Source organism: Rattus norvegicus, chromosome 13 (assembly GCF_021556685.1).
Source record: "Rattus norvegicus strain SHRSP/BbbUtx chromosome 13, alternate assembly SHRSP_T2T, whole genome shotgun sequence".
NCBI lineage: Eukaryota > Metazoa > Chordata > Mammalia > Rodentia > Muridae > Rattus > Rattus norvegicus.
Window position 1 is genome coordinate 105,875,728 of NC_141546.1, and position 14,912 is coordinate 105,890,639.

Here is a 14,912-nt window from a genome sequence, read left to right on the forward strand (position 1 = left end):
CCATGGTCTTGTTAACTGTGGTAAAAATCATGGCAGAAGCTAAAGGTGGGAAGTGCAATTCATTGAGCTACCAGGATAGGAGACTTTAAAGAAGAAAATGGAGGTTTTGGGATCTACTATCCCCTTCAAGGACACACTCCTAGAACTCAAAGGCCTCCTCCTAGGCTGCACCACTTGCCATCATACTACAGATTAGGTCCTTTATCTCATGGGCCTAATGCCTTCACCCTTTAACACTAAAATACTTTGGTTCCCATGACTAAAAATTAGTTTTTTGATTCTTGCCCTCCCTGCCTATTGATCTCCACTAACGGCTGCCCAGGAGAGACACTTATCAGTCACCCAACATTCTTACCTATCCCTTACCTCTCTCCTTCCCTAACTACACCTACAATGGCCAATCACAGGCCAAAAAAAGGGAAATTGTAGTTGCTTTCTCACAGCCCCTTCTTTCCCTACTTCTACCCCAACATGGAAGTGGTCCCTGCACTAGAGAGCCCTCTGCAGGCCCCTCTGCAGGCCCCTCTGCAGGCCCCTCTGCAGGCCCCTCTGCAGGCCCCTCTGCAGGCCCCTCTGCAGGCCCCTCTGCAGGCTTCTCACTGACTCGAGTCTGTGAGATCATGAGTAGCTTGTCCCTCTGTCTTGCCTTCTTACTGAGCTCACAGTCCCTACTTCACTGACAGGAAGGAAAGGCGTAAGGACAGGCCTAAGGACAGGCGTGTCTCTATTCTTCAGAGCTGCTGCAGAGAGTCACCGCCAATCTTCTGCTTAGGTCTCACAAACAGGGACACTGTCACATGATCCCACCTCCCTGCCAAAGAGGCTGGGAAATTCAGTCTGTGTTTGCTATGAGACCAAAGATTATTTCTACTTAGGATTTATTTTATTTACTTAATCTATTATCTATTGTTATTAATTATCATTATTATATTAATCAATGTAATCAATATATTTATGTCACACAATTTTATATAAAATATACATTTTATTTATAAATTGTATGTTCTGATATTTTACATTAAATAATTTATATCACTATATTTTATATATAAGTATGATTATATATAATATAAATGCATGTATATAAGACAATAGTTAGATACTATAGAAATATAAAATTTACATAAAATATAAAAATTAACTAATATAATTATTAATAATGATGATGGTAATAATTTTGAGACGGTTTCATAGCTCAAGATGCTTTTTCCTCTTACGAGTAAGAAAGGAATAATGGGTGCTGATGAAAATAACCAGCATTTGCTAACCCACACCAAGCCTCTATTCCTGTAACTGGACTTTGCTTCCTTTTGCAGAAACATGACTTTCAAATCTCTCTACATTTCGGCTTCATCCAGATCACATTAACCCTTCCCCACACTGGGGCCTTTTATCACTCTATCTCTCTAAAAGCCAAGCCCATTTTCCCTGTCTTCTTGTCCCTGACCAGGTGACGCCTTCTCCTCCACAGGGACTGACTGCTCCAGTTAGCTTCTTCCCCTTCTTTGAAATCCAGCTGTAGAGCACACCTTTAGTCCATCTGCAATGCCAGATCGCCACGAGGAATGGGGCATTTCACCAATCCTCTCTGTCATCTTTCTTCCCCTAGGAAGGAAGAGTAAAGTCTAGATACTAGCAAACACCTACTAAGTACTTATCGATTAATATGTAAAGCTGGCCCACCTATTCTAGCACTTGTCTAGACCTCTGTCAGAAGACTCTGTCAACATGAAGTTTGCATAGTGGGACTTGTACACTCCCTCTCCTATGAAAATAGATTCATTTAAGGAATATTTATTGAGCTTGTTACAAGCTCCAGGAAAGAGCTCTCCCCACCCAGATCAAGTAGACACAGCTCTTACTTGCCTCCAGGTTGTGAACTAACAACCTTAAGCACACTGGGGTCACATGGGAATCTTATTAAACATGAAGTCCTGGCCCAGGAGATCTGCAATACAGTCTGAAGTTCTAAACAAATCCCCTGTGACTCCATGATGGAAGACGCTCTGGGAATCCCACACCACCCTCCTCCAATCACAGGAAGCCACTACGTCTAAAACCAAAGCTCATGAGCTTGCCCTAGGCCCTGGGAATCAGAACGTCTGGAATGGGGTTCCAGAATCAGGGCTTAAAAAGTCTTCCCAGATATCTACATAAACACAAAGTCTAAGTTCTAAACGAACTGCAGGTGATTCCTATAGTATGGCATGTCTAAGAGCCTGATGTGGGGTAGTCAACTTTTGGAAGAAACTTCTAAGACAGAGAAGTTAAAGCTACCAACTCTTGACGCAAGAACCTAACTAAAATGATTCAACTAGAGTAGTTCTAAGATTTACAACCCTTACCCGGGGCTACAGGCAGGCTCAGTGGTTAAAAGTATCTACTGTTTATTTGGTTCTCATCATCCACACTAGGGGACTCACAACTCCATGTAAGTAATTCCAGCTCCAAGCGTACAGAGAACATGTGTACACACACATGTACATACACACACACACACAGAGTACCTAGTGTGATGGTATATTGCAGTACCCAGGAAGCAGAGGTAGATGAATATGAGTTTGAGGCCAGCCTGGTCTAGTGAGGTAGTTTCTCCAAGGATAAGTAAGTAAGTAAGTAAGTAAGTAAGTAAGTAAGTAAATCTTTTAAAACCCCATACTTAAACCCATACTTTTAACATCTTTCTTTTACCCAGAGCTTTAATTCTAAGCACTTAAAATTAGAGCTGACCCAGCCCCAGCCCCAGTCTAATTGGTGGTTTCTCAAGGTTGTTGGGCTGCCAATGGCTGACTTAAAATAATTTAGATCTACTTTAGTGGATACTTTGAAGAGAAAATTTGTGTTTGTTTGTTTGTGTGTTTGTTTTGTTTCAAGAGAGAGTTCTGTGTAACCCTGACTATCAGGCTGGCCTTGAACTCACAGAGCTGTCTGCCTCTGCCTCCCAAAGTATTGGGATTAAAGACATACAGGACCATCACCTGGCTAAGGAGAAAGTTTAAGAGAAATAAAGGATTTAAAAGTATGCTTTATAAACTACTACAGAAGTCATTTCAAGGGAAAAATCAGGCAGAGCAAGTCATGGGGAGCAGGCCAGTAGGCTTCTGCACCAGCTATTGCCTCTGTTCCTATCCTGCCTGAGTTCTTGCTCTCACTACTTTTGACGATGAACTATTATATGTAACTGTGAGGGAAGTAAACCCTTTCCTTCCCAAGCTGCTTTTTGGTCATTCATATGAGGTTACTAATCATTGGCCAGGATTGAAACATTTGCAGGGTTTGAAATGCTCAATGTTAAAACCGTAAAAGGCCTGAGTAAGTAGGATGTGTTGGTCACTGTAATGGCTATTCCTGGTTGTCAACTTGACTATATCTGGAATGAACTACAAATCCAGAATTGGAAGGCTCATCTGTGATCCTGATCTTGAGGCTGGGAGATACAAGTTACCTGGATCTTGGCATGGAGATCTTGAGGCATAATGGCTATGAATCCCAGGAGACTAAGGCAAGATCTCTGAGTTCAATGTCAGCTTGGGACAAAACAAGTCCCAGATCCAGGTGCGTTGGTACACACCTTTAATCTGGGCCATATCTTCTGCTGGAGACCTACATAAGGACATTGGAAAAAGGAAGATTCACTCTTTCTCACCTGCTTGCATTTACTTGCCAGCACACCTATTGGAATCTAGCTTTGTGGGACTGAGCAACTTACTATATCCTTGGACTTCCCATTCACAGTTGACCATTGTTGGGGAGTTCAACTACAGACTGTATGTCATCATAATAAATTCTCTTACTATACAGAGACTATCCATAAGTTCTGTGACTCTAGAGAACCCTGACTAATAGAGTTACCTTAAGATCACAGTCCAATTTTGGTACACTCTGTGATGATCTGGTCCCTAATTTCTCCATACCTCAATTCCCCATTCACAAATGGCATTACTGTATAAACTTGGTTTGGCAGTAGAAGCCTTTCATCCAAGTAGTAGAGAGGCTGAGACAGGAGGATCAAGAGTTTCATAGCTGGTAGCATATGCCTTTAATCCTAGTGCTCAGGGGATCAGAGGTGGGTGGAATTCTTTAAGTTCAAGGCCAGCCTGGTCTACATTGTAAGACCTTGTCTCAATATATACACAGATATTTAAAAAATGTTCCAGGTCAGTCTGGGTTACATTGGGAAACCTGTCTTATTCCAATTCCCACCAAATTGGAATTACCCTGTTTTCCTTTCATGAGGAATTCATTTCTATCATTAAATGTCACCAAACCTCAACCCTTGAATATCAGAATAAAGGTGACCCAGAATTGTTTGTTTTTAATTTGTGATAAACTTGGAGACATAGGACACTTGTAGGGTTCCAGAACCTAGGAATTCATCTGTGTTAGGACTTGCTACTGTGAGAGGAAACATGAGATGTGGCATTCTGAGGTCTTCTAGGGGCTGGGGGAAGAGGACTAAGGGAGGCATGAATTAGTTCAAAAGCCAGTTAAGGAACTATGCATAGGAAGAGTTCTGCTTTGGAAATGTCTGTTCAGGGACATTGCCAAGTTGGGATTTCCGTGACTCTGAGCAAACTCAAAACCCAGGAAGTAGACAAGAGCCAGCTTTCCCAGTGGGGTCTCTACCCTCAAGTTGAGTACTGCTGCCATTCAAGGCACCAGAGCAGCTGGAAAGCAGCAAAGGAAAAGGAGGAAAGGAGGTAGGTGCTCTGGAGCCCTCAGAGCAACCTGAAGTGTAAGTGCCCAGGCATTCCCCAGTGACGTCAGCAGAGGAGGCTGAAGTGATCTAGGAGTGTGGAGATGGTGCTGTTGACTTATTAGCCACAGAGCGTGGATTTGACTTGTAGACAAAGGGAAGGGAAAAGTATGAGATTCTAAATGCAAATTAACTAACCACATCTCCTCCCTCTGCCTGACTGTGGCTACTACAATTAGGGACATGGCCAGAGGCCAGCAGGAGACAAGCATGAAAAGGGACAAGGCTGACGAGAAGGCACGTGGATGAAGTCGTCCTTGTACACATAGGACTTGAATTCAGATCTCCAGCACCCACATAAAACGCTGGCTGTGGTGGGACACAAGTGTATCCCAGGACTCACTGGACAGCCAGTCTAATCAAAAAGGTAAACTCCAGGTTTGGTGAGAGATCCTGTCTCAAAAAATAAGGTGAAGAGTGATTAAGAAATATACCTTGGACTGAAGAGATGGCTCGGCAGTTAGGAACACTGACTGTTCTTCCAGAGGTCCTGAGTTCAATTCCCAGCAACCACATGGTGGCTCACAACCATCTATAATGGGATCTGATGCCCTTTTCTGGTGTGTCTGAAAACAGCTACAGTGTACTCACAAACGTAAAATAAATAAATCTTTATAAAAGAAAGAATTGTCCCCAGTACTCAAGGGAACACAGCCAGCTGTAACCCCAGCTCCAGGGGGATCTAAAGCCCTCTTCTGGATTCTTGGGTACCTACAGTCATCTGCACACACCCTCAGACCTCAGACAGACAGACAGACACACTACATTAACATTTTTAAAAGAAAGACAGACACCTTTCTCGCAGCCCTTGTTCCCAGAATGGCGAGTCTGTGACTAATTATTAATTATTAAGTGCCTGGGCCATAAGCTTTGGCTCATTCCCTGATTAGCTCGTAACTTATTTAACCCATCAAACTATTCTATGTCTTCCAAATGGTTGGTTACTTCTCCTTCAGTCCTGACCTGTTCTTCCTTCTCAGCTTCCCCTTTTTTTTCTACTACTATTTCCCAGAATCCTCTTCCTACCAGCATCCCACCTCCTATTTCCTGCCTCAGCTCATTGGCCATCGGCTTTTTATCGATAGGCGATGCTTGTGAAGAGATTTGCTGTGCATTATCTCAGAGCTGGGAGGTGGAGGTGGAGAGCACCTGGGTTTGGTAACCAGCTCAGCCTTCTTGACCAGTCCTTGACCAATCCGAGACCCTTTTCAGAGTATCTGACACCGGATGTTGAGAGAGAGGGGGTGGGGAATGTGTTTCATGTGTTTCTGCCAGCAACTAGCTCCCAGAGAAGCACTGCAGATTGTGGTCAGGAGCACACGCTTGAAGGGAACTGAAAATTCAGTCCGGACTCCTCCACTTGCTAAGAGACCCAAGGTAAACTGCCTAACAGCCCCATTTCTAAAATGCAGGTAACAATAAGCCTTATAAAGTTGTTATGAGGATTAGAAGGAGTGCAGAGTGTGATGACACAGACCTGTAATTGCAAGCACACGTGAACAGAGATTTGAAGATTGTAAGTTCCAGGCCAGACTGGGCTACACCATGAGAAGTTATCTCAGCAAAAATAGCCAAGAAAACAAATACTGAGAGAATGAGGCCAGTGAAGTGGCTCAGTAGATAAGGTGTTTACTGAGCCCGCTAGGGTTTGAGCCCTGAAAACCTCTTAAGGTGGAAAAAAGAACCAACTCCACAAAGTTGTCCTTTGACCTCCATACGTGAATTCTGGCCTAGCCCCCAACCCCCAACATATGTACAATAATAAACAAATGTCTTAAAAGGAACGTACGCAAAGCACTGAGAACATGACTAGCAATCTTTTGAGTGTGCACACTCAGTGCTGGGGTGATTACAATTAACAAATAAATGTAAATTGTTCTTTTGTTTCTTGCCTCAGGCAAATACAATTTTAAACCTGCATTGGTCTTATTCATAGGTATACTATGTGAATTTGTGGGTTCTGGAGGAGAAAGAACTTGCTGAAAATTTTTTTAGAATATCTTACCTACTCCAGCCCCTAAGAAGCCACCAGTAGAAATGAGGTGCAGCTTTGGGCTTGTAGAAAACGTTAACTAACCCTTTAGGAATAGGGAACCTTTTCATAGCCAAAAGCTATGTGTTGTGTGCCCACCTCAGTAGGCAGGACGGATAGGGTGTGCTTAGGAAAATGCAACACTGGGCAGAAGACTCTAGTTTAGGGTGCTATCTATTGGTGGGGTCACTGTCTTATGGATTCTCCAGGGCCCTAGCGATAGTTTTAGCTGGGGCAGAAGCAAAGGGAAACCAGATGGGCAGGAAAGTTGCCCAGAGAAGACAGAGATTGTTTAGGTCATAAGAAGGTTGTTTGGAGACAAGCCTGTTAGATTAGTTACTGAAATGTTTCAGTCCAGACTTGAGGGTCTGGCCCACCTCGTCTGGAGGACTTTAAGATGATAGCCCCACAGGTTTTTATGTGAAATGACTATGGATATCTTTTTGTCCAGTCGGACGCTGGTGCTGACAGCAACTGGAATGCCAGACTCTCTGGGGCTGCTGACTTCTAGGTGGCCCCTGTTCCCTAGCAATCCCAGGCCTCTGCCAAGTCACTGCACAGGCACAAAACTGCTGGTGGGTTCCCCCTAGAGAGGAAATAGTTCATTGGAGCCTCATTGTAGAAACCAGCACAGGCAGGTAAAATGTTTTTATAATTGCCACTAGGAAAAAGAGCGGGCCCAGGGGGAATCTTCTACCCAAGGGGCCCCCCTCTAGTTATAACCTAATTTGTTGTGTGTATGTGGATCATGTGGGTGGAATTTATCCTTCTGAGGTGTTAAGTTAGATTGTTTTCAAATGTGTGGAGACCCCAAGAAATGGAAGCTGCTGCATTTTCCCACCATGTTCTGTGGTTCATATATAAGGTTTTGAGACAGACCTGTCACTGTAAGGTAGGATCTGTTTCCTTTTTTCCCTATTAGGGTTGTACACAAAGGGTCTGCAATTCTGGAATTGAGGTTTGTGTTTTGTTAAAAACAGCTCTAAGGTGCTGGGTCAGGGAACTGGAAGTCAGTTGTCACTGGATTTTCTACAGCCATTCCTGTCTTCCTGTGAGGATCACTCAGGGAATTTATATCTCTATTTGCATGTGGTAGAGTGCAAATAAACCACAGGAAAACCTCAGCAAGTTAGTGTTAAAAAGTGGCAAGGCAAAAAAGTGTTCTGGCAAGAGGTTATTATATGCAAGGTGAAAAGATTAACATGATTAAAAAAGATGCAACATGATTAACTAAAATGAACTTTGAAATTAAGAAATAGGTGTAAAACCATATGAAATGGTTTCCTGAACAAGTTGGACAAAACACCATTTTACATGATTTATAGAGGTTTAATTGTCTTAAACGAACATAATTCTGCTAAGAAAAAGAAAAGAAAAGCCCTTTCCACACACTCTTGGCATATGTATACCTGTAGCCTGGTGTGCTGCATAATTAGCTGAACTTCAAGAAAAGCTACACAGGCAGCTTCCCTGTAAGAGAAGGCTAGGGGTATAGCTAGATCTGTCAAGTGCCTACTTAGCAGCATTCAGCCCCGGGTCCCCCCCAAATAACAACAAACAAACAAACAGATCCTCCTGGGTTGAAGCTACTTAACATAATGAGATGACTGAGGGAATCGGGGTTCCTGGTGCTTTGCCTGAAGAGCTAGTAAACTGACAATGTCTGCAGTATAGAGACTGGAATGCTATGGCTGAACAGCACCCCCAAAATTCATATACTGAAACTCGGTTTCTGCTTTCTCAGAATTCGAATAGACCTGGGGCCTTAAAAGAGACAACAGTTTTGAAACATGGCCATTAGTGTGGGCCCCGATGCAATCAGACTGGCTACCTTATAAGAAGTGTGACTGGGTGTGGTGGCACATGCCTCTAATCGCAGCATTTGGAAGGAGGATACTGCTGTAGAGTCCTGTCTGGACCAGATAAAGAGCCGAAGGCTGGCCTGCTGGGCTTCCCATGGAGACCTGACTCTCAGACTGAAACAGCAGCAGGAGAGATTTGGATAAAGCTGGAGGCAAATACTTACAGAGAGACTGCATGGGAGACAGGGTAAACCAAGAAGAAGGCCAGAAGAAACCAAACCTGTCCACACATCCTTGGCTTTAGCCTCTAGAACTCAATGAAAACTAGTGACCGGTAACTACTGTTACCAATCTAGCATTCTGTGGCCACCGTTGTGGGCTAAGGCAGACAGAATAGATGAGATCCAACAATAACTTGCAATTGAAAGGTTGTACCTCTGAGATTCAGGTTTCTTAAAGTCTATAAACTATCAACCTCAGAATCTCCTATTTACAATTTTTGTTTGTTTCTTTGGTTGGCTGGTTAAATTTTTGAGAGAAGGTCTCTCTCTCCCCATAGCCTCAGCTGTCTTGAAACTCACTACATAGACCAGGCTTGCCTCAGACTCACAAAGATCCACCGGCTCTGAGTACTAGGATTAAAGGTGTGCTCCACCTCACCCAGCATTCCTTTAAGACTCTGAAAAGTGCAGGCCCCCGAGATCCAGTGTTATGCTATCCTGTTATGTATCTGGGTTCTTACTGTGGTAAAATGTCACAAATGATGCTTTTGAAACCCGAATCTTGAGCTTCACTGCTTGGCTAGCAGGGGCTAATTCTCTTAAGTCAGTGCACTGACTGTTGAGGCAGATGGTCTACTATCTAGGAAGCAGACGTCCATCTCCGTGTTTGTTATGAGAATACAATGACGCAACTGAATGGTCATCTTCAGTACATGTTATTACACTTCTCTCCGGAGGTTTAGTGGAAGGTCCAATATCTTGGTGCCTAGACTGACAAAGGAAGAGCAGGAAATGAATGAGTGTATCTAGCTTTTCTACTGCCACTCATGAGTCCCTATGGATAGCCCTGACATGCCCAGTGGCCTTTAATTCTTTTTAGTTGTGCTTTGTCACACGCTGGCCTGGACCTTGAACACACAGGTGAGCTACATCCCTAGCATGCCCTGTACAGTAAAATATGTTTGTGAACAGGTAAAGAGTAATAATAGCTGTAAAGGCTAAACATACATGGAAGGGTACATATATTTCATAGTTTTTGGGTTTTGTTTTTGTTTTTGTTTTTTGTTTTTTTGTCATTCCTGGATCAAAGTGGGAGGGAAAAGGGGGATTATAAAAGCATGAATTTTTTTTAATTGATTTTTTTTTGACTAGGTCTGACAGCCTTGGCTGGTCCAGGACTCCTGGTACTCCTGCCTTAGACTCTCTGGTGCTGGGATTATCGATGCGTACCACCACACTGGGCTTTGACATTTTCACAGTACAGACACAATAAGTGATACTCCATCACCCCTTAGAGACGTGTGAAAACTGCCATCCTACTGGGCATTGTGGTTCAAACCTACAATCCCAACACTGGGGAAAATGAGGCAGGAAGATTTCTAAGTGTTGGAGGCCAGCCTGAGCTGTTATAAATTACAGATCAGCCCTGACTATACAGAGAGTAAGGCCTGGTCTTAAAGAATAAGAAAACAAACTGCTGCTCTATTCACAGGGCTTTACTTATTCATAGACAGGGTCTCACTCTGTAACTCGTATAGGAACTCATTCTGTATCCCAGGCTAGCCTCCAGCTCACATCAACCCTCCTGCCTCAGCTTCTCAAGTGCTGCCATTACCGGCAATGAGCTACCACGCCCAACAAGAGATACTGTGTCTATTAGGACTCTTGGTTTTGTCCAGCCTTTGAACCCAAATTCAGCTAATGTCCTAGTAGTGACCAGGGCTGGCTATGAGTCCTATTATGGATGTGGCTAATTGTTTTTTATTCTTCCATATACTCAGTTCTATTTCTGTGCAGACCACTGGATTCTCACTGGATCCGCCCCAACCCCGTGTGTGTGTGTGTGTGTGTGTGTGTGTGTGTGTGTGTGTGTGTGTGTGTAGCGGGATTGAAGATGTTGTCATTCAAGTTCCAGGTGCTTTCCAGAAACAAGGATTCTGGCACTTAAAAACAACTGATTTAAAAACGCTAGACCGTAATACCTTGGGGAGGTTCAGAAGAAAAGCCCTGAGCGCAAGCGGGTTTCTTTAGGAATGAAAAGGAGAAAGCGTGCCAGCCTGGGCAGCCAAGGAGCCTCAACAATGCAGCACGGCGGCCCTTGTGGCTGAGAGGGGTCCAGGAGGGTCCAAAAGGTCCCCGCGCGCTGGGAGGGCCGGCCTTCCTTCCAGACCTTTCCGAGCAGCCTTCTGCCTCGACTCGGGGCTCGGTGAGGTCGGGGGCCTAGGCCGGGCGGCCCGGGGCGCCCTCAACCGCGCACTAGGGGGTCCGCGGGGCGGGCGGCGCCGCGCCTTCGTTAGAGGGCGCTCAGGGGCGCTGCCGCTTCCTCCCGCCAACCCTCCCCGCCGGCCGGGGCGCACGCAGCCGCCGGGCCCTGGGGAGCGAGTCTCCACGCCGCCCGGGACCTGGAGCCCGGAGGGCCGCGCCGCCGCCGCCTCCTTCCGCCGGCCATGCATTCTTCCGGCTCCCGCAGCCCGGGCCGGGCCCCGGCCTGCCCGAGGTAACCTGGGGCGCGGCGGGCCGGGCCCGGGAGGCGCTGGGGGCGGGGAAGGGTGCCGTTGGTCGCGTGGCCTGTGGAGGAGGCGGCGGCGGCCCGAGGGCCGAGGGCGCGGTAGGCCCGGGGAGGAGGCGGAGGCGGGGGCGCGGGGCATCGCCCGCCTCCCCCGGACCCGCCCCGGTGACAGGTCCGGCCTCTGAGTCCCCGCCGCGCCTCTGTCCACAGGCAACCGCGAGGGGACTAGGGCGCCCGCGCGCCCGCTCGCGCCGCGCCTCGGGCCGCCTGGGCCGCCGCAGCCGCGTCCATGACCGCGACCCCCGGGCCAGGGACTCCCGCCGCCGCCGCCGGCCCTCGGCCCTGTCGCCGCTCGCCGCTTGCGCCCACTGAGGTGAGCCCGCTGAGGAGACCTGGCTGAGGATACCTGGCTGAGGGGAGCCCTCCGTGGAGAGTCCGCGGAGGGGGAGCCGGCTGAGGGGACACGGCTGAGGAGAGCCTGCCGCGGCGACCCGAGGCCGCCCCGCTCCTCACCTGAGGAAACCGCTGCCCGAGCCTTCTCGGCCGGGCGTCGGGGGCTCCGCATCCCTCGCCCCTCCGCTTCACCTTCTGGTCCCGCTCCCCCTCCCCCTCTCCGCCGGCTTCCTCTCACCTTCGTCCTCCTTCCTGGGCCCCTCTCCTTTCCTTCCCCCTCAGAAGCGAAGCGAAGCAAGCACCCCGCTGTTGCGGACGAGCCCTTGGGGAGCCCCGGTAAAGGCATGGCCGGGCGTTCAGGACCCGCGTGGCGGGACCTCCGGCCGGCGGGTCCGGGGCAGCGTGCGGAGTCGGAGGGTCTGGCGGAAGCTTGGCGGCCGCGGTGGGTCGCGGTGCGGGGCCGCCACCGGCTAGCGGGACGGTCTAGCGTTGGCTAAATATATTCCGCCGTGGCCCGTGCCCCGCGGAACGGCTCTCTTGACCTTGTGCGGCTCCTCCCTCCTCTCTGTCCCCCTCTGGAATTTGCCCTGGAGATCGCAGGGCGAACGCTGCACCGGGAGAGCTTAGACCCTTGCGTTTTCTTGTATTTCTGTGCTGGAGATTTCTGTGCTGCTGACTGCACCCATTTTCCTTTTGAAATGATTTTTCCTTTCATCCCCAGAAAGACAGGACCGACGCCAATGTGAGAATGGCTGTGACCGTGGAAGAAGCTCCGTGGCTGGGCTGGATAGTCGCGAAAGCCCTGATGAGGTTTGCCTTCATGGTCGCCAACAACCTGGTTGCTATTCCATCCTACATCTGCTATATAATTATACTGCAGCCACTCCGAGTGCTGGACAGTAAGCGCTTCTGGTATATCGAAGGACTCATGTACAAATGGCTTTTAGGAATGGTGGCTTCCTGGGGATGGTATGCTGGATACACAGGTAAGAGCATTAGCACACGAACCAATTTGCAATGCTACGCATAAGTCAGGAGCCATGATTGGATCTGTATTATGCTTTTGGTTGAGAATGCCTTGGCCATTAGGAAAGAAATAGTCTTGTTGGATTTCTCATCGAAACCTCAGCCAGGAAGTCTAATGTTTTATAGTTATTATAGAAGTATAATTTTATAATTGAATATTGTTGATAGATTCCTTAAATAGTGTATTTTTAATGTGACTTATTAAAGTTGGTCCTTAAAAGGTATCCTAGAGGAATAGGAATGTGTTATATAGGACTTGAGGGCTTACAGAGTGGAGATGTGAGATACCTAGTCCAGTCTGTAAGCATTGGACATTGAGAAAAGCCAGGGAGCCATATTTCTGCTCAGACAGTTTAATAAGTTTCTTCTATGTAATGTAACGCTGCACTGTATAATGTTTTAAGCTAGGCTTTCTCCATTTCTGTTAAGTAAGTTTCTTTTGTTTTCTAGGATTTATATTTTATCTCATAAGTCTATTACTAAAAATTTCAGAATATGTTATGTTAACTTTCCCTGAGTATCTTTCAGTGGATTTCTCTTTTTGCTTTTAAACTTCATTTTGGGGAGGAGGATGCCATGTCGAGGTGGACTTTAATAACACTCAGTGAGGCGTGGTGTGTGTTTTCTACACATAAACTTCACATATTTTGAGAACTTCCATCTCTGCCCAAATGCTGCATCCTCTGTTTTCTTTCACTGACTATTCCTTCTTTAGGATTACAATAATGCAGAGAGGGTGAGGCTCTAACTTGTGAGATGCGGAAACTTTTATTGTGGAAACAGAACTGGTGGGCAGATTCCTCAGCAACTGTGTGGCAGTTCATAGCTGAAAAGTGGAGGGCATTTTTTAAGGATCAGACAGCAAAAACGGTTCTCCATTTTTAGAGTCTGTCTCCCTCTTGCCTGCACTGCCTGCATCTGCAGATTTTATCCATACACCAGAAAAAGAATGAGAGCACAGGGTGGCAGCCTCCTGCTGAGTGACAGGATGTCCTCTGTGGCCTCCATGAAGGGTTTCCTTCCCTCAGTGCTGTCTGGTACTCTGTTATCCCCTGGCATGGTACCTGCATTCCTTCTTGGTAGGGAGCTGCAGAGATGCAGATGGCTTTGGAGACTGGGTAAGCCCCTTGTCCCTTTCAGTGCCTGGTAGCAATAGTGATGGGAGAGAGAAAATGACACTCCTACCCTCATGCTGAATTGCCTTGCTTGCTCGATGTCATTGGCTTTCCCAGGTGTTCTGTGTAGTAGCTGGTAGCTATCGTGTGCACAGTATACTTACGTTTGCTTGTTTAAAGTGATCTTATAAGACTTTCAAAAGCAGCTTGTATTTTTTTCTACTTGAAAACAATGAAGCAACTGGACCTAATGTACTTATCTGTGATACATGCTCATGTGTGCTGCCGGCCTGATGAAGTTTGCTAGTCGTTGACCTTGCGATCGATCGTGAGAGAGGAGTGCTGCTGCCTGAAGGCTGTCACCTGTGGCTGGGGCTCCCTGCACTTGTCCTTTTGTAGCTTTCTTGTCTTTTGGGGGGTGTTACTTGTTTTGTTTTTCTTGAGACAAGATTTTGTTCCTATATCCTAGACCGTCCCCAAACATGTCACCCATACTGGCATTAAATTCAGACCAGAGCATTTCTCCTGCTGCAGTTGCCAAAGTGCTGGGAATCCAGCTTGCCTCCAGTGTGTTTTTAAGCAAAGCTTCTTGGGCGTCTTCTTCCTTACTAACTACCTATCTCTGAGGGTTCTCTTACCTCCAGCCCAGTGGCTGTGGTGTCACCTCTATGCTTTAGTCTCCTCCAGACATTTGCTCTTCTTCAGGCTACTGCATGTTGACAGTTTGACCAGTTTTTCATCAAATTTTAGTTTCTTTGGAGAGCAGAACAGAACAGTTAAGAAGTCAAACAGAGCAGGAATTAAGTTTGTTGGAAGCCTGAGCAGGTTTAAAGAGAACACCTCCATAGGCGTTAATGAGCTCCTTTCTCAGCATTACGCATCTCGCTTCTTCTCTCTCAATCAAGAGGACAGTAGGTATTTTGTTTGTCTTTCACAGATGAAAACTTGGACAATGTCAAAGGAATTGTCAGGTCTGCTCAGGAGCTGGGTGTTCACGTTTGCCTCACATCCACAGATACCTGGCTGCAAACCTAACCAACATGGCCTGGTGTTAGTGC

General features: G+C 46.7%; 1 protein-coding gene across 6 annotated transcripts in view; it reads left to right on the forward strand.

Moving 5' to 3' along the window:
- Window positions 1–10,678: 10,678 nt before the first annotated feature.
- Window positions 10,679–14,912, forward strand: part of Lpgat1 (lysophosphatidylglycerol acyltransferase 1) — a 71,223-nt gene continuing 66,989 nt past the window's right edge. Inside the window, exons 1-3 of one of the 6 annotated variants that reach the window (XM_087581594.1) lie at window positions 10,679–11,017; window positions 11,531–11,693; window positions 12,435–12,699. In XM_087581594.1, coding sequence (XP_087437720.1) covers window positions 11,610–11,693; window positions 12,435–12,699 — 349 coding nt within the window. In that variant the 5' untranslated portion in view covers window positions 10,679–11,017; window positions 11,531–11,609. Of the gene's footprint in view, window positions 11,018–11,142; window positions 11,309–11,522; window positions 11,694–12,368; window positions 12,700–14,912 lie in introns of those variants that run through there. The other 5 variants (XM_087581595.1, XM_087581597.1, XM_087581596.1 and 2 more) reach the window with 5 other exon arrangements.